General features: G+C 38.9%; 1 protein-coding gene across 1 annotated transcript in view; it reads right to left on the bottom strand.

Moving 5' to 3' along the window:
* The window catches only part of ZNF266 (zinc finger protein 266), a 43,679-nt gene extending 18,864 nt beyond the window's left edge, over positions 1 to 24,815 (bottom strand). Inside the window, 4 exon segments of the mRNA NM_001104968.1 lie at positions 14,469 to 14,549; positions 15,173 to 15,299; positions 15,801 to 15,889; positions 24,742 to 24,815. Of these exon segments, the coding sequence (NP_001098438.1) occupies positions 14,469 to 14,549; positions 15,173 to 15,299; positions 15,801 to 15,833 (241 nt within the window). The 5' untranslated portion in view covers positions 15,834 to 15,889; positions 24,742 to 24,815.
* Positions 24,816 to 25,222: the final 407 nt, after the last annotated feature.

Genomic DNA, 25,222 nt, shown 5'->3' with positions numbered 1-25,222 from the left:
GAGGAGCCCGGTGGGCTACAGTCCACAGTGTCACAAAGAGTCGGACATGACTGAAGCAACTTAGCAGCATGCACAAGGGAAAAAGGTGGAAACGGTGACGAATTTCCTCTTCTTGGACTATAAAATCACTGCAGATGGTGACTGCAGCCATGAAATTAGAAGACAGTTGCTTCTTGGCAGGAAAGCTGTGACAAACCTAGACAGTGTGTTAAAAACCAAAGACATCACTTGGCTAATAAAGGTCCACATAGTCAAGGCTATGGCCTTTCCAGTAGTCATGTACAGATGTGAGAGCCAGACAATAAAGAAAGCAGAGCACTGAAGAACTGATGCTTTCAAACTATGGTGCTGGAGAAGACTCTTGAGAGTTCCTTGAAAAGCAAGGAGATCAGAGTGTATCTTAAAGGAAATCAACCCTGAATACATCTTCAAGGACTGATGCTAAAGCACCAATACTTTGGCCACCTGAAGCGAACAGCTGACTCACTGGACAAAACCCTGATGCTGGGAAAGATTGAAGGCAGGAGAAGGGGATGACAAAGAATGAGATGGTTGGATGGCATCACCAATTCAATGGGCATGAACTTGGGTGAATTCCAGGAAATGGTGAGGGAAGCCTAGTGTGCTGCAGTCTGTGGGGTCTCAAAGAATTGACCAACTTGGCAACTGAACAACAATAAATTAGGCTGGTGTTATAATTTTGGTTTATTAAGATTGCAGTCTATTTTAAACCAAAAAAGTTGACCTTACACCATGTAAGACTGAAATACACCAAATACATGAACATGAAGGAAATCTAAGGAACAGATTAATAGAAAAACAGAAGAAAAACTGAGTATTTTGAAATGCATGAATTATATAGTACAAAAATTATATTTCAATAAAGCTGTTTTCTCAAAACAAAAAATTGTGACAGAACCTACATCACTGAGTAGTTAGGTTATAAAACTTTAATGTATGAAGCATCTAGAAGAGTAACATTAAAAAACATTAGCTAGTGCCTGATGAACTATGGAATGAGGTCTGTGACACTGTACAGGAGACAGGGATCAAGACCATCCCCATGGAAAAGAAATGCAAAAAAGCAAAATGGCTGTCTGGGGGGGCCTTACAAATAGCTGTGAAAAGAAGAGTAGCGAAAAGCAAATGAGAAAAGGAAAGATATAAGCATCTGAATGCAGAGTTCCAAAGAATAGCAAGAAGAGATAAGAAAGCCTTCCTCAGAGATCAATGCAAAGAAATAGAGGAAAACAACAGAATGGGAAAGACTAGAGATCTCTTCAAGAAAATTAGAGATACCAAGGGGACATTTTATACAAAGATGGGCTCGATAAAGGACAGAAATGGTATGGACCTAACAGAAGCAGAAGATATTAAGAAGAGGTGGCAAGAATACACAGAAGAACTGTACAAAAAAGATCTTCACAACCAAGATAATCACGATGGTGTGATCACTCACCTAGAGCCAGACATCCTGGAATGTGAAGTCAAGTGGGCCTTAGAAAGCATCACTATGAACAAAGCTAGTGGAGGTGATGGAATTCCAGTTCAGCTATTTCAAATCCTGAAAGATGATGCTGTGAAAGTGTTGCACTCAATATGCCAACAAATTTGGAAAACTCAGCAGTGGCCACAGGACTGGAAAAGGTCAGTCTTCATTCCAATCCGAAAGAAAGGCAATGCCAAAGAATGCTCAAACTACTGCACAATTGCACTCATCTCACATGCTAGTAATGCTCAAAAATCTCCAAGCCAGGCTTCAGTAATACGTGAACCGTGAACTTCTTGATGTTCAAGCTGGTTTTAGAAAAGGCAGAGGAACCAGAGATGAAATTGCCAACATCCGCTGGATCATGGAAAAAGCAAGAGAGTTCCAGATAAACATCTATTTCTGCTTTATTGACTAGGCCAGAGCCTTTGACTGTGTGGATCACAATAAACTGTGGAAAATTCTGAAAGAGATGGGAATACCAGACCACCTGACCTGCCTCTGGAGAAATCTGTATGCAGGTCAGGAAGCAACAGTTAGAACTGGACATGGAACAACAGACTGGTTCCAAATAGGAAAAGGAGTACGTCAAGGCTGTGTATTATCTCCCTGCTTATTTAATTTATATACAGAGTACATCATGAGAAACGCTGGACGGGAAGAAACACAAGCTGGAATCAAGATTGACAGGAGAAATATCAATAACCTCAGATATGCAGATGACACCACCCTTATGGCAGGAAGTGAAGAGGAACTAAGTGATGAAAGTGAAAGAGGAGAGTGAAAAAGTTGGCTTAAAGCTCAACATTCAGAAAATGGAGATCATGGCATCTGGTCCCATCACTTCATGGGAAATAGATGGGGAAACAGTGGAAACAGTGTCAGACTTTATTTTTTTGGGGCTCCAAAATCACTGCAGATGGTGATTGCAGCCATGAAATTAAAAGACGCTTACTCCTTGGAAGAAAAGTTATGACCAACCTAGATAGCATATTCAAAAGCAGAGACATTACTTTGCCAACAAAGGTCCGTCTAGTCAAGGCTATGGTTTTTCCAGTAGTCATGTATGGATGTGAGAGTTGGACTGTGAAGAAAGCTGAGTGCTGAAAGAATTGCTGCTTTTGAACTGTGGTGTTGGAGACGACTCTTTAGCCTCCCTTGGACTGTGAGGAGATCCAACCAGTCCATTCTAAAGGAGATCAGTCCTGGGTGTTCTTTGGAAGGAATGATGCTAAAGCTGAAACTCCAGTACTTTGGCTACCTCATGCGAAGAACTGACTCATTGGAAAAGACTCTGCTGCTGGGAAGGATTGGGGGCAGGAGGAGAAGGGGACGACAGAGGATGAGATGGCTGGATGGCATCACCGACTCAATGGACGTGAGTCTCAGTGAACTCCGGTAGTTGGTGATGGACAGGGAGGCCTGGCGTGCTGCAATTCATGGGGTCTCAAAGAGTCGAACACGACTGAGCGACTCAACTGAACTGAACTGAAAGCAAAGTAGTAAATCCAGAAGTTATTTTTAAAAACAGAATCCTGAGTTATATAAAAAAAAATTACAGCATAATTTGGAAAATTAATGTAGTAGAATAACCATTACGTAAATGTTAACACATTTGATAATGTCTGTGAATCTTCTGATAAAACATGTTAGTACATGAGGGTTTTAAAAAATTCAATTCTTAAAGGCCACCCCCTGAAACACACAGCAAACAAGACTACCAGAGAAACTGTGGTACTGTTCCTGAACAGACAAAAAAATGCCTGATTCAGTGCTATATTAACATAGTAGGGGAAGTCCTAGCCTGTTTTGTTAGATATGGAAAACAAACCCAGAAATACATATTTGAAAACTTTTTTTTTTTCAAATTTACATATCTCGATTGAAAGAGATATTTCAATTTCTACCCTTAAAATTCCAAAGGAACCCAGTGGTATTATTAGACTTTAGCATGGTATCCGTGTAAATAAAAAGCAGTAAGAGGAAACAAAGGCCTAACAATGGGATTGACTGAATAGACCACGACTTTGAAGATGAGCAGGCCCATCAGTATGGGGAGAATTCCTACAAAAGCTCTAGGAAACTGGCTAAGTGATGGAAAATCTTTTTGATGAATATCCTGCAGGGTGAGCCTTCAACCTGTGTTGCCCTTCCAGCCTCTAAACCCCACGCTAGACCTGGTCCTACCTCCAGTCCCGACCCTGGGTGTGTGCACCGCCTTCTGCGCAGAGCCCGGGTCTCAAATCTGTTTCTAGCCTCAACTTCTTTCCTTGGGTACAATGCTCTCTCCACCTGCCTCTCTGGGCGGAGCCAAAGTCCTACTGCATCCAGTCATGAGGGAACTACTTACAACTTGTGTGAATCGGCCTAATATGGCTGACATCCAAAGCCCCACGTTTCAAGGTGCCGAACGGAAATGATGCAAGAGATTCCCGTTATCTGTGCCTCTCCCTGTGTGATTAGCTTTGTGGTGGTTAGTTGCATCCCAGCTAGGTGAGGCCCTCAGTGAACCTGAGTGTATCATGCTGGAAGGAGGGCTTCCAAGGACGAGTTCCTAGTAGGAGGCTTCAATGGGCCTCCTTTGGGCGGCCTGGCTGGCTCTGCTGGTAACTACCCAATCAGTGTAGGTATAATCAAGATTTTTTATTTTGTTTCTTGGGACTACTTTATTGAGACATAATTTGCCTACAATACAATACACCTATTTAATTTATACGACTCAATGTTGTCACAATTTTATAATCTTTTCACTTCAAAAGCAGCTTCCGGCTGTCAAATCACCCACTTCATTTCTCTCAATATCTAAACAACCACAAATATACTTTCTCTATACGTAGATTTGCACTTTCTGGATTTTTCATACAGACAACTATTTTCACTTAAAATGTTTTTCAAGGTTCATCCATGTGTACATGGCTCACATCATCTTGGCTTTGGAGAATTTCCATGTGAATATGCCACTTTGTGACTCACTGAATAACAAAAGCTGGGACCATATTTACTTGATTTATCTTGCTCAGCACTTGACAACACTGTCAACAGGAGGCCAAGCAGAATGAGGTCAATCTGCAGTGGTGATCTCAACATTTCCCACATGGTCTCAGACTCAGGCAATTATAAGAAATTCAGTGGGTAGGTCTTTTTAAAAATATTTATTTGGCTGTATTGGATCTTAGTTGCAGCACGTGGGATCTTTCATTGTGATATATGGACTCTAGTAATGCGCAGGTTTAGTTACTCTGCAGCATGTGGGATCTTAGTTCCCAGACTAGGGATCAAACCCGAGTCCCCTGCATTAAGGATAAGGCGATGCTTAACCTCTGGACCACTGGAAAAATCTCTAGGATACTCAGGTCTTATTTCAGACAATTAGGCTACATCTAGAGCCAATCTGTAGCCCTTAGTCATTGCAAATAATTAAAGGCGGCAACAGATGGGCTAAGTCACAATGTACACACCCCAAATTAAACTACAACATGACATATTCCTCCATACATACAAATGTGTAACACAAAAGTGCACATGCAATTCTTGTTCAGGATTTATCGTTAAGGTTGATCTGGACTATCATTATTATTACAATGGTTTGATTAAACCTCAATAAAGCATCATCAAGCAGCTGCAGGCATGATAGCCAAACTCAACATAATCCAAGGCTGCTCAAGCATGAGAACTTTGTCAAGGCTAAAATGAGTTTCTGCAAGTGTGTATCTGCACCCAAGACCCACACTCAGGAACTGCCACTGATGGCATCAAGCACAGTAGATGATCAGGACCAGCTCTATTCACATGAGTTTTTGTTTTCACAGATGAGTGAAATAAAAAATACATAAGCAAGTTATATCATCAGTGACAGCTGTTGTCTGACCAAGAAAAATACAGTTGTTTTGTCAGACTGTGGTGTTGGGTTTAGGGGTGAAAGAGAACATTATTCTCAATTACTTTCTGCACAGCTTGAGATTAAAGATTCTCCCTCAGATGCTGGGGTATTCACCTACAAAAGTCATGAAATCAGGGTGACTCACATTAGATGTAATCTTCTCCACTCGTGCCATGCCAGGATCAGGGTAAGAACGACACGATAATTTTACAGAATTTATAGACATACCATATCCCTCACCTTGGACAGCATGAGAAGAAAGTTAGTTGATCAGTCATGTCCAACTCTTTGTGACCCCATGGACTGTCGGCCACCAGGCTCCTCTGTCCATGGAATTCTCCAGGCAAGAATACTGGAATGGGTAGCCATTCCCTTCTCCAGGTGATATTCCCGACCCAGGTCTCCTGCACTGCAGGTAGATTCTCTAATGTTTGAGCCACCAGGGAAGTCCTCACCATAAATGAGGTTGGTGAGCACTGTACACATTTAAGCACTCCCTGTCTTCACAATGTGAAGACAGTCAATCCAACAAGAGAATCCAGCAGGTTAGACAAGGATAAAGTGTGTATCCTGTAGGTCCACTTCAGACCCAGGTGCAAACTGAAAGTGTAGTCACTATACTGGCCTGGTCTAGCTGTGAGAGTGAAGAAAGGCACACTGTGTGCAAGAACTTGTTCTTGTTGTTTAGTTCCTCAGTCGTGTCAAGACTCTCCCCAAGGTCAGAGCAAATCACAAATGCTTGAAACAGATATACAGAACCCCCAGCACTCTACACCTCTCAGCAACTCTAAGATCTCAGACTCAGGGTAGTATTTTCCAAATACTCCATATTCAGTTTCTCTTGACTGTGAAATACCTCATGTTTATTAAGAATGAGGAACAATCTAATGGAAAATGATGACTCTACAACTAACTTCTTACATTCATAAAGTTTTGCTCCACAGTGAGATTATAAGTGAACATTAAGGTATTTAGCAGAACCAGAATTTACACAGGAAAAGATACATTGGATGTCTTCAATAAATAACCATTTAAACCTCTAAGAACAATTTAAAATTACTTTCTTTTTCCTAAAGGTATAAAATGTAAAAAGTAATAAAACTTAGCCACATAGCTTAAATCAGTAGGATTTCTGTCTACTGCAAGATTTCCCATATTTAAAAAATATTAATTTCACTGAGGAAAGAGTAAAGGGCTGTCCATGTGTCTTTAATATTATAATATGGCTTCACTGTGAGTTTTTTTAATTTATTTATTTGGCTGCTTTGAGTCTTATTTGTGGCATGGAAGAGGTTTGTTGCCTCATGCCAGATCCTTTGTTGCTGTGGGTGGACTCACTAGTTGCAATGTGCAGGCTCAGCACTTGTAGCGCACAACCTTAGTTGCTCTGTGGCATGTGGGATCTTAGTTCCCCAAGCAGGGATTGAACTCGTGTCCACTGCATTGCAAGGCAGATCCTTAACCACTGGACCACCAGGGAAATCTCCACTGTGATATCTTACATACCAGCTGTGGGACTGACGTGCTTCCCACATTCCTAACATTTGTAGAGCAGCTCCCAAGTGTTGACCTTTCAGGTTGTTGAAGTGAATCAGAAAGACAAAAAGTTTTCCTCTGTACATTTATAGGGTTTCTCTCCACTGTGAATAGCTTTGTGTGTGGTAACGGATGAACTGGTACATGTTTTCCCACATATATTACACTTGAAAGTCTTCTGCCCTGTATGAGCTCTAAAATACTTAGGTAATTCCCTGGCAGTCCAGTGGTGGGTACAGCTCCATGCTCTCACTCCCAAGGGCCCAGGTTTAATCCTTGGTTGGGAAACTAATACCCTACAAGCTGCACGGTACAACCAAAATGAATAAATAACATTTTAAAAGTGCTTAGAAGCAGCAAATGCCTCCCCGCATTCCAAACATTTATACGGTATCTCACCAGTGTGAATACACTTGTGAATGGCAAAGGGTGAAGAATTTGCAAATCTTTTCCCACACTTATTACACTGTAAAGGCATCTTTCCATTGTGAGTTCAAAAATATTTAGTAAGGGACTTCCCTGGTGGTCCAGTGGTTAAAACTCTGCCTTCCAATGCAGGAGACTTGGGTTCAGTCACTGGGAACTAAGGTCTTACATGCTGTGGGTGCAGCCAAAATTTTCAAAAAAATGATTCATAAGATTTGAGAAAGCAGCAAGGGCTTTTCCACACTTGTCACATTTCAATGGCCTCTCTTCAATGTCGTTTTATATGGTAAGAAAGGCTTGAGAAGTGAGAAAAGGTTTTTCCACATTCCTTACATTCATATGGTTTCTCTCCAGTGTGAGTTCGTTTGTGTATGATAAGATATGAAGAAGTGGTAAATGTTTTCCCACACACATTACACTCAAAAGGCTTCTCTCCAGTGTGAGTTCTAAAATGTATAGTAAGATATGAGGAATTAGCAAAGGCCTTCCCACATTTGTCACATTTAATAGTCTTCTGTGCAGTATGAGACTGTAGATGTCTAATGAGGTGGGAAGAAGAAGCAAAGGCTTTCCCACATGTGTCACATTTAAAAGGCTTCTCACCAGTGTGAATTTTCATATGTCGAGTAAGGCCTGAAGATCGAGTGAAGGTTTTTCCACATGTGTCACACTTAAAAGGCTTCTCTCCAGTGTGTGTTTTCATATGTTCAGTAAGGCCTGAAGATCGAGTGAAGGTTTTTCCACATGTGTCACACTTAAAAGGCTTCTCTCCAGTATGAGTTTTCATATGTTCAATAAGGCCTGAAGATCGAGTGAAGGTTTTCCCACACTCCTTACATTTATAGGGTTGCTCTCCAGTGTGAGTTCCCATGTGAATGTTAAAGGGTAGAGAATGTTTGAAGTCTTTCCCACATTCCTCACATTTGTAAGGTTTTATTACTGTGTGAATTTGACTGTGAACACGAAGGTATGAGGATAATCTAAAGGCTTTCCCACAATCCCTGCATTTGTAGGGTTTTATTCCAGTGTGAATTCGACTGTGAACACGAAGGTATGAAGACAATCTAAAGGTTTTCCCACATTCCTTACATTTGTAGGGTTTTATTCCAGTGTGAATTCGACTGTGAACAAGAAGGTATGAGGAAAACCTAAAGGCTTTCCCACATGTGTCACACTGAAAAGGCTTCTCTCCAGTGTGTGTTTTTATATGTTGTCTATGGCTTAGGGATGCAGTGGAGACTTTTCCAGAGTCCTCACATCTGTAGCATTTGTTAGAAGTGTGAGTTGGCACATGTGCATGAAGGCTTGTTGAGTGAACAGAAGTTTTTCCACATTCCTTCCATTTGTAGAGCTTTTCCTTATTGTGAGCTCTCACTTGTGTCCGAAGGTAAGACTCATTAACAAAGGCTTTCCCAACATCTCTGGGTTCTAAGGCTTTTTCTTGTATGTTAGATTTCCAGTGTACAATATCTGGAGTCAGCATGACAGTTTTTCGACACTGATTAAACATGGAACATTTTTCTCCAGTAAAGGATTTGTTGTGCAGAGTAAGGAAGTTTTTCCCATACTGATTATCTTCATAAGGGTTCCCTCCATTTTGAGTACTCCTGTATGTCCTAGGGCATGAGTGGTCACTGAGGTCTTTCCCACATTGCTCACTGTCATAGAGTTCCTGTACATTATGGCCTCTTGCCTGTGGAGAAATGGAAGGACGATGATTCAAAGATTTCTCAGACTCATTTAACTCCTCCTACCCATCTCAAAACAGAAACATTATTATAATGAGGATGAATGATTTATACCATCTCCATTACATTCATACTATTCTTGCCCTGTTGATTTATTTCAAATTAAATGATGAAATCCTTCTTTAAGAATGATGTGCCATATACTCTCATCCTAAAAGAGTTCTACAGGGGACTCCCTGGTGGTTCAATGGTTAAGAATCCACCTTCCTATGCAGAGGATGTGGGTTCAATACTTGGTCATGGAACTAAGAACCCATATGCCATGGGGCAACTGAGTCTGTGTGCTGCGACTAGAGAGAAAGCTGACACACTGCAATTAAGACCCACAGTAGTCAAATAAATAAGCAATCAAAATAAAGTAGGGGATTGATTCAAGATGGCGGAGTAGAAGGATGTGCACTCTTCTCAGGTGAGAGAACTGAAACTGCAACTAGCTGTTGAACAACCATCGACAGAAAGATGCTGGAACCAACCAAAAAAATTATACCCCACGTCCACACACAAAGGAAAAGTAGCAACAAGATGGTGGGAGGAGTGTTATCACGATAAAATCAAATCACATATCCACTGCATGGGTGTCCCACAAGCTAGAGAACAATAATACCAAGTAAGTTCTCACACTGTTGTGAAGGTTCTGAGCCCCATGCAAGGCTTCTCAGCTTCCAGATCCAGCAAAGGGACTAGGAATCATCATGGAATCTGACTTTGAAAGCCAGTGGGATTTGACTGCAGGACTTCCACAGGACTGGTAGAAACAGAGACTGTGCTCCTGGAAGTCACAAACAAAATTTTGCATGCACCAGGACCCAGGAGAAAGGAGCAGTGACCCCACAGGAGACTGAACCAAACCTACCTGCTAGTGTTGGAGGGTCTCTATCAGAAGCGTGGACCACCAGTGGCTCACCTGGAGATGGGGGCACTGGCAGCAGCAGTCCTGGGAGTGCCCCTTGGTGTAAGTCCTCTTGGAGGTCACCATTAACCTTACCATAGAGCCTGTAGACTCTAGGACTGGGCTGCCTCAGGCCAAGCAACTAACAGGGAGGGAGGACAGCCCCACCCATCAGCTGACAACTGGATTAAAGTTTTACTGAACAAGGCCCTGCCTACCAGAGCAAGACCCAGTTTTTCCAACTGCCAGTCTGTCCCATTAGAAAGCTTACACAAGCCTCAAAGCCTTATCTACCAGAGGGCAGACAGAAGCAGAAAGAAGAACACCAATTCCTCAGCTGTCAGAACAGAAACCACATCACAGTAAGTTATTCAAAATGAAAAGGCAAAGGATTATGTCTGAGATGAAGGGACAAGATAAAGCCCTAGGAAAACAACTACATGAAATAGAGATATGCAACCTTCCAGAAAGAGAATTCAGAATAGTAATAATGAAGATGGTCCAGGATCTCAGAAGAAGAATGGGGAAAATACAAGAAATGTTTACCAAAGACTTAGAAGAACTAAAGAACAAACAGAGATGAACAATAGACTAGAAGATACCATAGCAGAATAACTAGATAGGATAAGTGACCTGTAAGACAAAATTACAGAAATCACTGGCACAAAACAGAATATAGGAAAAAAAAAATGAAGACAGCCTAAGAGATAACATTAAATGCACCAAAATTCACATGATAGGGGTCCCAGAAGGAGGGATCTGAGAAAACATTTGAAGAGATAATAGCCAAAAACTTCCCTAATGTGGGAAAGGAAATAGTCAACCAAGTCCAGGAAGTGCAGAGAATCTCAGGCAGGATAAACCCACGGAGGAACACACTGACACACACAGTAATCAAACTGACAAAAATTAAAGACAAAGATATTAATAAAATATTAAAAGCAACAAGGGAAAACATTGCTTTTATATACAATAATACACAAGGGAACTCCTGTAATGTTATCACCTGATTTCTCAAAAGAAATTCTATAAGCCAGAAAGGAATGATGATATATTAATCTTAAAGTGATGAAAGGGAAGAATGTACAACCAAATATATTCTACCCAGCAAGACTCTCATTCAGATTTGACAAAGAAAAGTTTTAGACAAGCAAAAGTTAATGAGAATTCAGCACCACTAATGGCACCCCACTCCAGTACTCTTGCCTGGAAAATCCCATGGATGGAGGAGCCTGGGAGGCTGCAGTCCATGGGGTCGCTAAGAGTCGGACACAACTGAGCAACTCCACTTTCACTTTTCACTTTCATGCATTGGAGAAGGAAATGGCAACCCACTCCAGTGTTCTTGCCTGGAGAATCCCAGGGATGGGGGAGCCTGGTGGGCTGCCGTCTATGGGGTCGCACAGAGTTGGACACGACTGAAGCGACTTAGCAGCAAACCAGCTTTACAACAAATGCTAAAGGAACTTCTCCAGGCAGGAAACACAAGCAAAGGAAAATACCTACAAAAAATAAACCTGAAACAATTAATAAAATGGAAATAGGATCATACATATCAATAATTACCTTAAATGTAAATTGGTTAAATGCACCAACCAAAGCAGATTGGCTGGGTGGATGAAAACATGCACATATATGCACTTCCACTTACCATATCACTCTACTTAACCACCTAAATTGTATGTAATTCTTTTATATTGTTAGGTTAATCATGTGTCCATTACAGCTTGCAATTATAATTATCTTTTATTTTTTGTCTGGCTATTGGTTGTGAAAATTGATAAACATCCTTTACTATTGTGATAATGTAACTATTATTCATTTTAACCCCATTGTATCATAATTGGTCAACAGAAAATAATAGAATTCTATATTACTAAAATTACCACTTAATAGAAAAACCTATAACCACTTTTTAAAATCCAGATGACTTATCCATGAATTATCTTGGAATTTTTTTTAAAAATACAAATGCCCAGGTATTTTTTTTTTTTCTCCAAAGCTCCAGATGTGATTCTAATGAGTGGTCATGTTTAAAAATAACTGAACTATATGATGAGCTTTTACTTTTATATAATTTCACCTTTTCTTTTTCATATTCAGTGCTCCTATTTCACTTAGTTTATGTTTTCCAGTTTTTTTGTTGTTGTTCTTTCTCAAGCCTTTAGGAAGTAGAAGAAAAGCTTTTGTATACATATATATACATAAATAGCGTGTATAATATATATTTTAGAAAACTTACAAATTTTTGATTAGCTAAAAAATTTATGACATTTTGGTTCTACATGTTTAAATATAATACAATGCTAGATTTCTAATTTATATTCACTCAAAACTCTGATATATATCCATTTATTCTAGCATCTAATATTACTGGTAAAAGCCGAGAAAGCTTACTATTTTAGTTGTTTTTTTAAAAAAATTGAATGAGGCTTGAAACGTTTAATCCAATTCTCAGAATATAAAGAAATACTATGTTGCTAAAAAAATTAACATGTGATACAATATTATTAATTAAAGTACAGATTTTGTTCAAATTTCACAAAATTCTATGCTAGTGTCCATTATTTGTTATTCAAGATTCCACATTGTATTTAGATGCATTGAGCAACTTCAGCTGCATGCAATAAGTTCTGATAATTTTTCTTTTCATTTTTATTGTTGCTAATATTTTCTAATTTTTCTTCTTATGGCTTCTTAGCTACACCTATCATTTAAAAGTAGACATTTAATTTCCAAATACATGGGGTTTCTAAAATATCCTTGATATTAACTTCTCATTTAAATGCTTTCTTCTCTGCCATCACCTTCTGTGTTCTTCCAGTCTTTCAACTTTATTGAGGCTTTCAATGGCTAAGTCAAAGACCTCTCTTGGTAAATGTCACATTACACTTGAAAATATGAGGGTTATTTTCAGTTATCTCTTGATATTGATTTCTAACATAATTTCCTACGGTGACAAGAGAACAGACACTATGATTTCAATACTCTTAGAGCATGAAATTTCTGTACCTTGTTTTATGTCCCTGGATATGTTCTAGTGTCGCCTGGTTTATAGTCTATGGGAACCTGAATAGAATTAATATCCTGCAGTTGTGTGAAAATTGTATAAATCTTAATTATGTTGAATTGGCTCATAGTGTCTTTAAGGTCTGCTATACCCTTCTACTTTTCCTCTGTTCATTCTATTAATTTCTGAGAGTTGATACTGAAACTCTACTAAAAACCTTAATTTTTATACCTGAAACAGTAATTGTAGTATATATAGTGTATAAATGTAGTATATATATGTAACTTTGTTCTGTATTTTCCAAGTCTCCTGTAAATGTGTTATCATATTTTCATAATTTAAAACAACAACAAAAAAACAGAACAAAAAAATAAACCTGTTTCTTAAAAAAGAAAAAAAGGCTTCTATACAGCTTCATTGAATTGTTTTGAAAACTCCATGTCTAATTTATATAAGTGGGAATGATTCCTTGTGGGAATTTTGAAGCAACAAGTATCAACCTAGAGATAGGATATCCCCAAGCTAGTCATAATCAGAATTCTTTGAGAGACATTGCTATCTCCAGGGTGAATGCCTTTGATCTCAAATACCTATCACTTGTGCTCATATTCTAACAAAAATCCTAAAATCATCTATGTGGAAAATAAGAAATATTTTTTTGAAACTTAGTGATCTTACCTTTTCTATCCCATTTGACATTTTTTTCCCCAAAATATTCTGCCCAATTCTTGAGTCTTTGGCTTTAAGTTGCATTCCCCACTCTAAAAGAGAATTACAAATTTAAGACTTTGCAAAAAGAAGTGGATGTTAGAGGAAGTAAAAACAGTAAGGCTCAGTTGTATGTTTTTCCAAATTACACATATCTTTTAAAAAGGCAAGATAGATTTGGGGAGTTTGATTATGTCAAAAAATAAGTAGTAATATATGTATATGCAGTCAAAATTCAGCATTTGATTTAAAAGACAAATCTTTGAAAATTAAATATGAAGGAAAGAGACAGTATTACCAGGGAATGTTCTGGACAAAAAGTATACATCAAAATGTTAAAACTAAAGAAGAAACAAAAGGTTATTTTATGAGATCACTGGAAATTCTGATTAAATGGAAAGTAAGTACCTATGAGGGGCTTCCCAAGTGGTGCTAGTGGTAAAGAACTGGCCTGCCAATGCAGGAGACACAAGAGACATGGGTTCGATCCCTGGTCAGGAAGATCCTCTGGAGGAGGGCACTCCAGTATTCTTGCCTGGAGAGTCCCAGGGACAGAGGATCCTGGTGGACTACAATCCAAAGAGTCACGATGACTTGGACATTAGTGAAACGACTTAGCACTCACATACAAGTACATATGAGAAGTTGAGGAAGGTACAGAGCACCAGAAACCAATGACCTCAGCCTTCTGAGAGAAAAGCACATCTTAACATGTTGCCTCCTTACAAATTAAAAACACACTGAAATTTTATTAACATGCAAAGTCCTTTATAATCACTCACCTTGGAGGACTCCTCTCTCCACAGTACTCAACTCTTCTTCTTCCAACCAAGAGATCAGAGTGGGTTTGAACACCTGATATCCTGTTCATGAGGAAAGATCTATTAATAGAAACAGCCCTCCAAACAACACAAATCTTCCCATGAATAAGTTCCAGTATCTAGTCAGGTCATTAGAATGAATGTGGTATTAATAATATTCCAAAAGAGATATAAAGGTGAATAGCTCCTCTTTCTGTGTCTCAGAGTGATCATCTCTCTGGCCCCTGAAATACATGTTCAGACCTATATGTACATTTACAAAGCACTAAGACTTTTATTAAAGTGGGAAATGAAATAAGTGCAAAAAGAAATAGTCATTCTCATGGAGAAGGCACTAAACTAGTGGTTCCCAAATTTTGGTGTCTATGAAAACCATGTCCAGTGCTTGTCAAAACACAGATGACTGGGCCCAGATCCCAGTGTTTCATTTACTATGCCGTAGGTGAACAATTGAGAACGCACGTTTCTAAAAGAATGATAGTAACACTGTTAGTTCTAAAACCATATTTTTACAGAAACCATACTGGGTTAAAACTCATTCATGTAGAGACGAATGTCTACTAGTTTCCATTGTGTTCAGGTTGACATCACCCATCTCAGAACACAGACGGTACAGCACATATATGTCTGTCTCCTAAGAGGCTAAGGAATGATGGTGGCTGTACCTGCTGTGGTCAGGTTCTTGTAGTTCTCCAGCATCACATCTCTGTACAGCTTTCTCTGAAAGCGGTTCAGTAAAGTCCACTCTTCCTGGGTGAAGTTCACAGCCACATCAGCAAAGGTCACTGAGTCCTGAACCATCATACATATACTAGCTTCAGTAAAGTAAGATCTTCAACAGTGTTCAGTGGGGAATGAAGTAGGAAGACTCAGCATCAATAGAGGGCTTCAAGTTCTTTCATCATCTCCCCCATGACACAATGGTCTTCTTTCTATCTACACTAATTTCTGATCAATATGGAACCAGTAACACAATTCTAAGCAAATTACAAATATTTTTACAAGCTGATGAATAAATAAATTCACTGAGAAATACACATTATCGTTCCTTATCATGTCAGAACAACAGGCAAAAACAAAACAAAACAAAACAGGAGTTGCAATCATGAGATAATATCAGAAGGTAATTATTGAATATTATGATTATTCAGAGCAATCCCTCAGCAATATGAGAGCTTCCACTTTGTGAGGCAATTCAACATGGATTCAGACAGACTTTATTTAAGTACCTCAAATGTGTCTATCTGGTAAATGCACTAGGTCATTTTGTACAAGGATACACTTTCTTCTCACCTGAGAACAATTTCTCAAACACTCAGTTACCATCCTGTTTGCTTCTATCTTTTCCTCAGGAAGGCAGAAAGAGTCCTTAATAAGAACACCTAGGAGAAGAAAGAAGGCATGAGCACCCAGAATTGATCATAATTCCCACAGTCCTTGCCTGGAAGTCATTCCACTTTAGCTCAGAATTTCCGAATGTCCATGCGCATTCAGAAAATCTCACAGAGAGGAAAGTTGGTGAAGTAGGAGGCCACTGAACTCACATCCCTCTCAGGAACAAATAAAAAGTACATCCACATGTGGAGCAAGTCTCACTGAAAACAAACTGGACATCAGCAGAAAGATGCTTCCAAAACCAAGTCTGTAAAAAAGGTCCTCACAGAGTCAGGTAGGAAAGGAGGGGAAGTGGTTGGGGGTCCACCCGGAAGGGGACACAGAAGAGAATATCATGAGCCTGGAGGTCTGAACCACAAATTGGACACTGCAAACCTGTGGTCTGACATCAGGAAGACAAGTTCCCTTAGCTGGTTTGAAAATAAGTGGGACTTACAGGAAGGCTGTAAGAATCCAAGACTCCTCTCCTGATGAGAGTGCACAGCTTGCTTATTCCCAGGAACAAGGTGGAGGAAGCAGGCTGAACCTGCCTGAAGCTCAGGTCAGTTTCTAACTAGGGAAAAGTGTTTGCTGCCAAGGAAGAGTGTACACTTGGGGGATGTACCAGATTTGGACCCAACACCTCATCTGAATGGGGTGAGGGAGCATACTGCTGGCACTTGCGGAGGTGGTGGATGGCAAGTTGTCTGGATCCTTGACTGGCTTCCTAGACAGTCTCAGTGTGTGTCTGACACACAACCAACCTCCTGCTCTAGCTGCTGAGAGAAAAGAGAGTGCACACTTGGAGGGAACAGAACCAACTTAGACTCAACAGTCAAGGCCTCTGCTTCGAGCACATTGGGACCTGCCCCTGCCCCTGCTGACAGGACACTGATAGCCACTGGGCATAGAAAAACCAGCCCACACAGGCTTCTGGCTCTAGCCCTTCTATCTCCAGCCCAACTCCAATTCTATCTCCAGCTATTACCCAACAAGGTGACAGCTGCCAAAACACCCCGAAAAAAGACATAACATGTGCTCACTTTGTTTTTTAAAATGTTATTTATTTATGGCCACGCCACACAAGTTGTTGGATCCTAGTTCCCTGACCAGGGATGAACCCATCCCCCTGCAGTGGAAGCACAGAGTCTCCACCACCAGACCACCAGGGAAGTTGCCCTGTGCTTACTTTAGATCCAGCCACCAATCCAAGCTCTGGGGTACATGAAGAATGCATAAGGGTCGTCCCACAAAACGACACACCTTCAAGATGGGATAGGCAACTGTTTTACTTAATTTCATAGTAACAGAGAAAGTTAAACAAAAGGAGAAGACAAAAGAATTTGTTTCAAATGAAAGGACACACACAAAACCCTGACAAACAACTAATTCAATGAAGATAAAAATAACCAGGTGTTAAAGCAGTAGTAATAAGAATGCTAATTGAACTGGGGAAAAGAAAGGAAGAATACAATGAGAATTTTAACTAGAAAATATAAAAAAGAACCAGTTGAAAGTGGAGAATACAATTAACTGAAATGAAAAACACACTAGAAAGGATTAACAGTAGATGGGTTGACATAGAAAGTATAAGTGATCTGGAAAATAGAATAACAGAAATCACTCAATCAGAAAAATTGGAAGAAAAAACAAATTAAAAAAATTAGGACACTTTAGGAATCCCAGGGACAGGGGAGCCTGGTGGGCTGCCATCTATGGGGTCACAGAGTCGGACACGACTGAAGTGACTTAGTAGTAGGAGTAGTAGGAGTAGGAACTCCTTGGTGGTCCAGCGACTGGGGCTGAGCGCTTTTACTGCTGTGGGCCTGGGTTTGATTCCTGGTCGAGGAACTAAGTATCTTCAAAGCCACATGGTGGGGCCAAAAAAAGAAAAAAAAAACAAAACACAGTTTAAGGAGCTTCTGAGACAACAAGCTGCATTCTAACATTCTGGTTGGAAGGGTCCCAGAATGAGTAGAGAGAAAAGGGTCAAAATGTATTTGATGAAATGATGGTTGAAAATTTCCTGAATCTGGAGAAGGAAACAAATATCCGGGTGCAGAAAGTACAGAGTCCCTAACAAGATGAATCCAGAGAGATCATACAAAAATATATAATAATAAAATGCAAAAGCTAAAGAGAAAATTCTAAAGGCAGCCAAGAGAAAAACAAAGAATCACATACAAGGGACCCCTTTAAGGCCATCAGCTGTTTTCTGCAGAAACTTTGCAGAACAGAAGGACATAATACATTTAAAGTGCTGCAAGGCAAAACCCTACAACTTAAGATACTCTACCCAACACGGTTATCATTCAAAACCGAAGGAGAGATAAAGAACTTATCAATCAAGCAAAAACTAGAAGAGTTCATCAATACTAAAAGAACCCAAAGAGAAATGTTAAAGGGTCTTCTCTAAGTAGAAACAAAAAGGTTACAACAAGAAGAAAGAATGTATAGGAAAGGATAATCCCATCAGTAAAGGTAAATATATAGTAAAGGATGTAGACCAACGGTTTAAGTAAGCTAGCATGAAGATTAAAAGAAACTATAACTATAATAATAAGTTAAGGGATAAACATAAAACATGACATTGAAAACAAAAAATGTGGAAGAAGGGAGCAAATAATTTAGAATGTGCTTGAAGTTAAATGACTATTAGTTTAAAACAAGTAGATCTAATTACAGGTCAACATATGAACCCCATGGTAACCACAAATTAGTAAAGCTAAAGACATACACAGATTGAAAGTGAAAGGATAGAAAAAGATATTACACACAAATGCAAACAAACAAAACTCTGAAGTAGCATTACTCATAGCAGACAAAGAAGACTTTAAAACAAAGTCCAAAAGACAAAGAAAGGCATTTGGTAATGATAAAAGCATCAATACAACAGGATATAACATTTGTTAACATATATGGCTTAATACAGGAGCACCTAAATAAATAAAGCAATTACTTACAGTCATAAAGGGAGACATTGACCATAATACAATAAAAATAGGAAATTTTAATGCCCAACTTATATCAGTGGATACATCATCAAGAAAGAAAATAAGTAAGAAAACAATGGTACTAAAAGACACATTTAGGCCAGTTGGACTTAATAGATAACTACAAGACATTCCATCCCCAAATAGCAAAATAAATATTCTTTTCAAGTACACATGGAATGTTCTCCAAGAGAGATAACATGTAAGCTCGACAAATTTAAAAAGATAGAAATCATATTAAGGATTTTTTTTTTTCTGACCACAGTGGTATGAAACTAAAAATCAATTACAGAAAGAAAAATGGGAAAAGAATAAGCATGTGGAAACAAAGCAACATGCTACTACAAAGCCAATGGGTCAATGATGAAATCAAAGAGGAAACTGGAAAATATGTCAAAACAAGTGAAAACAGAAACAAAACTTCACTAAATTTATGGATGCAGCAAAAGCAGTTAGAAGAGAAAATTTTATGATAGTAAATGTCTATCATATTTATCTATCATATCCTATTTCAAGAAATAAGAAAAAACTCAAATAAACAACCTAATTTAATACTGAAAGGAATTAGAAGAAGAACAACCAAAGCCCAAAGTTATCAGAAGGAAAGAAATAAAAAACATCAGAGAGGAAATAATCCAAGAAAAGATCAGTGAACCCAAGAGTAGGTCTTTTGAAAAGATAAATAATGTTGATAAGGCTTTAACCTGTCTCATCAAGAAACAAGAGGAAAGAGGGTACCAAACAAACACAATAAAAAATGGGAGAGAAATTACAACTGATATCAGAGATGCAAATAATCATAAAATAATATTATATATAAAAAAAGAATTCTATGAACAGTTATATACCAAAAAATTGGACAATCTAGAAGAAATATAGTTCCAGTGTCACACAATCTTCCAAAACTAAATCAGGAATAAATAATCTAAACAGACCAATTACCACTGCTGAAACTGAAACAGTAATCAAAGCCCTTAAAAACCAAATGTTCAGGGCAGACAGTTTCACAGGGGAATCCTACCAAACATAAAAAGAAGGCTTAATACTTATTCTTTTTTGCCATGCCACATAGCATGCAGGATCCCATTTCCCTGACCAGGGATTGAACCCACACACATTGCACTGGAAGAGCAGAGTCTTAACTACTGGCACGCCAGGGAAGTCTCTTTAAGACCTACTCTTATCAAACTTTTCTGAAAAACTGAAGAGGTGGGAACACTCCCAAATTCATTTTATGAGACCATCATTACCCTATGCCCAAATCAGAAAAAGGTAGTATAAAAAATTAAATTACATGCAAATATCTCTCATGAATATAGAGGCAAAAATTCTCAACAAAGTATTAGCAAACTGAATTCAAAAATCTATTAAAAAAATCATTCACAATGATCAAGTGGGATTTATTCCTGGGATTCAAGTATGATTCAACATCTGAAAAATCAAGTAATGTGATACACCGCGTTAACAAAAGGACAAATAAAAATCACAAGATCATTCCAATAAATGCAGGAAAAATATTTTACAAAACTCAGTATCTATTCATGATAAAGACTCGCATCAAAGCTGGTATGTAGAGAACATATCTCAACATAACAAAGGCTATTTATACAAGCCCACAGCTAACACCATACTCACTGAAATACAGAAAGCTTTTCATCTAAAATCAGAAGACAAGGATACCCACTCTCCCTACTTGTATTGGAAGTCTTAGCCACAGCTATCAGATGAGAAAAAGAAATAAAAGGCATTCAGATAGGAAAGGTTGCAAAGAGTCACACATGACTGAACAACTAACACTTTCACTTTTTCTTTTTCAGATAGGAAAGGAAGAAGTCAAACTGTCACTATTTGCAGATGACATGGTACTATATATAATATAAAACCCTAAAGTCTCCACCAAAAAACTAAAGATAAATGAATTCAGTAATGTAGCAGTATACAAGATTAATATACAGAAATCCATTGCTTTTCTATACAATAATAACTATCAGAGACAAAAAGCAAGAAAAAAATCCCATTAAAAATGCATTAAAAAGAATTAAATTACTAATTTAGAATTAAAAAACTTAACAAAAAAACCCCTATACTCTGAAAACAATAAAACACTGAAGGAAATTCAAGATGATATTACAAAGAAGTGGAAAGATATCCCATGCTCATGGACTGGAAGAATTAATACTGTTAAAATGTCCATACTACCCAAAGCAACTACAGATTTAATGCAATCCCCAGAAAAGTACCCATGACAGTTTTCACAAAACTAGAACAAATAATCCTAAAATTTATATGGAACCAGAAAAGAAGTCCTGGGAGTCTGGGCTAAATACCCAAGGCAATCTTGAGAAAAAAGAACAAAGCTGGAGATACCACATTCCTTGACTTCAGACAATACTACAACGCTGCAGTAATCAAATGGTATAGCACTGATACAAAAAGACACATAGAACAACAGAATACAGAGCCCAGAAATAAATCCACACACTTACAGTCAATTAATCTACGACAAAATACACAATGGAGGCAAGAATACGCAATGGAGAAAAGACAGTCTCTTCAATAAATGGTGCTCAGAAAACTGGACAGCTCATGTAGAAGAATGAAACTAGAGCATTTTCTCATACTATGTACAAAAAACTCAAAATGGATTAACGATTTAAAAGTAAGACCATAAAACTCCTAGAAGAAAACACAGGCAGAACAGTCTGTGACATAAATCATAAATTTGGATGACTTTTGGATCTGTCTCCTAAAGCAAAGAAAACAAAAGCAAAAATAAATGGGATTTAATTAAAAGCATTTGTACAGCAAAATAAACCATCAACAAAATGTAAAGACAATTTACTGAATGGGAGAAAAACACCTGCAAATGATATGACCAATAAGAGGTTAATATACAAAATACATAAACAGCTGTACAACTCAAAATAAAAAAAAAACAAACAATTCTATTAAAAAATGAAGGGAAGCCATGAAAAGACATTTCCCCAAAGAACACATACAGACAGCCAAGACTTACATGAAAAGATACTAAACATCATTCACCATCAGACAAATGTACATCAAAACCACAATGAGATATTACCACACACCTGTCAGAATGGCTGTCATCAAAAACACGACAAATGACAAATTTGGCGAAGATGTGAAGAAAAGGGAACCCTTGTATTTTGTTGATGTGAATTTAAATTGGTGTAGCCAGTAGGGAAAACAGTATGGAGATTCCTCAAGAAACTATAATATGATCCAGCAATTACACTCCTTTGGGTACATATCCAAAGAAAATGAAAACAGTAATTTGAAAAGACACATGCACCCCAATGTTCATAGCAACATTACATACATACCGAAGCCAAGATATAGAAGCAACCTAAGTATCCATCGACATGTGAATGGACAAAGAAGTTTCACAAAATATCAGTCAGTCATAAAAAAGAATGAAATTTTGCCATTTGCAACAACACTGATAGACATGGAGGCTATTATGCTTAGTGAAACAAGTCTGACAAGGACAAATACTGCATGTTATCACTTATATGTGAAATTTAAAAAATGAAGGAAACGAATAGAACAAAACAGACTCAGAGATACAAAGAACAAACTAGTGGCTACCAGTGGGAGAGCCAGTAAGACTGGAGTAGGGAATTAAGAGGTATGAACTACTATGTATAAAGTAAAAAAGCTACTAGGATATACTGTACAGCACGTGGAATGTAGGTGATATTTTATAATAACTTTACATGGAGTATAACCGATCAAAATACATTCATTGTGTTGCATACCTGAAACCAATACACTACTGTAAATAAATTATACTTTAACAAAAAGTTAAAAAAATAAAATAGACATTGCAACTCTGAGATAAGCACACACTCAAAACCAAAAACTAAAAAACTCACAAGTACACACTACTGCCATGAAGTACCAGGGAAGTCCTGTCCCATCTGGAGCCGGAGAGATAAATGGTGTGCCATGTTACCCACCAGGCAAAGAGTAATCATTTCACAGACAAGGAAACATAAGTAATGTGACTTTTTACTTATCAAGGCAATAAAATACATGAGTAGGACTATGCGGCAACTCTACCTCATGCATACATACTAGGAAGCTGTCTTAGAGAGCAGCATTCTCTGGCTCATTTCAGCTCCTCTTAGATAAAAACAAGCAACACAACTGCTCAGAATCACACCAAAGAAATCTGTACTTAAAAAACAGAACCCAAAGCTAAGTCTCTGGAAAAAAAAAAAAGCATTAATGATAAATTACCATGGGGCGTATGATAGGCTGCTATGCTGCAAGACTGATAGTGAAATTTGCATACTCTTTCCTGAATCACGATCATTTCAGGGTAGCTTAAGAATGTAAGTGGATAGGGCCATCTCCATCCCTCTGAAGATACGGTTATCTGGAGCTCAGCTTCGTATCAAGCACAAATCAACAAATACTAATTATCAGTCATCAACATGATAAATTAGCTCCTTTTGTGCAGAGGACATATATGAAAGCTACTAAAACTGTATGCTCTACAACAAGAGGATCAGTATCATCAACTGCCATTTATTGACAACCATTTTGTACCAACTATCTCACTAGGACCTTTTAAGTCCGTTTTATATTTGGAATAACTTCAGTATTTGAATCTGCTCTTTCAACTGTATATTGCATATGGTCTAAACACTTATCTGGGCTTCCTTGGTGGCTCAGCTGATAAAGAATCTGCGTGCAATGCTGGAGACCTGGGTTCGATCCCTGGGTTGGGAAGATCCCTTGGAGAAGGGAATGGGCTACCCACTCCAGTATTCTGGCCTGGAGAATTCCATTGACTGTATAGTCCATGGGGTCTCAGAGAGTCCAACATGACTGAGCGACTTTCACTTTAAACACTAATCAAGGGATTTCCCTGCTGGTTGAGTGATTAAAACTCTGCACTTCCATTGCAGGGGTCATGGGTTCAATCCCTGGTTGTGAAAATAAGATCCTAAATGCACACTAATGAAGTACATCTGATAAAAATTTAGGGTGCAGCTAATTTTGGACACTTTAAATGAAGAAAGCAACATAAAAAAATCTCATTTTAAATAGATTACATGCTTAAGTAATACTATAGTATATATTGGGCTTCCTTGGTGGCTCACATGGTATATGCCTGCAATGCAGATCCCTGAGCCAGGAAGATCCTCTGGAGAAGGGAGTGGCTACTCATGCCAGTATTCTTGCTTGGAGAACCCCATGGACAGAGGATCCTGGCAGGCTACAGTCCATGGGAGTCTCAAGAGTCGGATATGACTTGAAATACAATGAAGTGTTCGTTTTAGATGTACTCAAAGAAGATTCAGTTACACACACACACACAACAGCCTTCTGAGATGCTCTTCCAGGGTTGGAATCCTCAAATCTGGCTCAAATAAAGTGGTCCAACTCTTTCTTAGATTAATTTTTCGTGGAAAATTACCCATATCCTTCCCCCGAATCACATATATACTAACATCCCACCTCATCTCTTCAAAATAATTTCTCACAGCTATCTCAGAGGCTGATTCCTGGGCAACAGTTCCCAGATAAAACACTGAATAAACTCAACTCTTTCATTTTCAAGTGAACATCTTCATACTCTAGAGGAATACAGCAGGATCACTAACTTCAAGATAACCAGAAGGTGCAGGGGCCTGAGTAACCGGAATCAAACAGTGGATATTCATGATCTCAAGAACTAAAGTCACAAAGGCTTTCGAATAGGGAAGCACAGTGAATGACAACACCCCGAAAACTCCCCTTACGACCTGGATGAAAGCGGGGCCTTAGGTCCCGAATGATGTAAGAGAGAGGGGCCAGGCCTGCCCAAGGAGACCTCTCGAAAACTCGGACCAAACCTGTCCTTTAACGCGCTCCTTGTATCCCACAGCCCTTCCTGAACGCGAGCCTCACCAAGGACACGCTGAAACAGGACGACCAAAACCACTCCCTCCTAGAAGCACGAAGCCGCCGGACGGAAAACCGACGCAGACAGTGACGCCACTTCCGTTTCCTACTTCGGCCGTGACGGGGTGGAGTTCTGAGATTGGGACTGTCAGTCAAATTCAGCCAATGCAGAGAAAACTTGCAGTTTCTCCCAACGTTGCGGGTGAGGGGTCTTGCAGTCGATTCAGTGGGTGGGGGGTTGGGGGGCAGGGCTGGAAGCAGAAACACTCCCAGTGGATGATTCCGAGGCTAAAACTAGGCTCGTGGGCGGAGCTCCGAGTGGAGGGCGGGACCCATGCCCGGAAGTGATGGGGAGGCGAGAAGAGGCGCACTCCCGAGTTTAGGGGTCAGAAGGCAGAGGCGTCCAAATGGATGGTACTCGAAAGCTTTTGT

Source organism: Bos taurus, chromosome 7, assembly GCF_002263795.3.
Source record: "Bos taurus isolate L1 Dominette 01449 registration number 42190680 breed Hereford chromosome 7, ARS-UCD2.0, whole genome shotgun sequence".
Taxonomy (NCBI): Eukaryota; Metazoa; Chordata; class Mammalia; order Artiodactyla; family Bovidae; genus Bos; species Bos taurus.
Note: the sequence above shows the minus strand (reverse complement) of the source record. Positions and strands in the feature narration are given on the sequence as shown.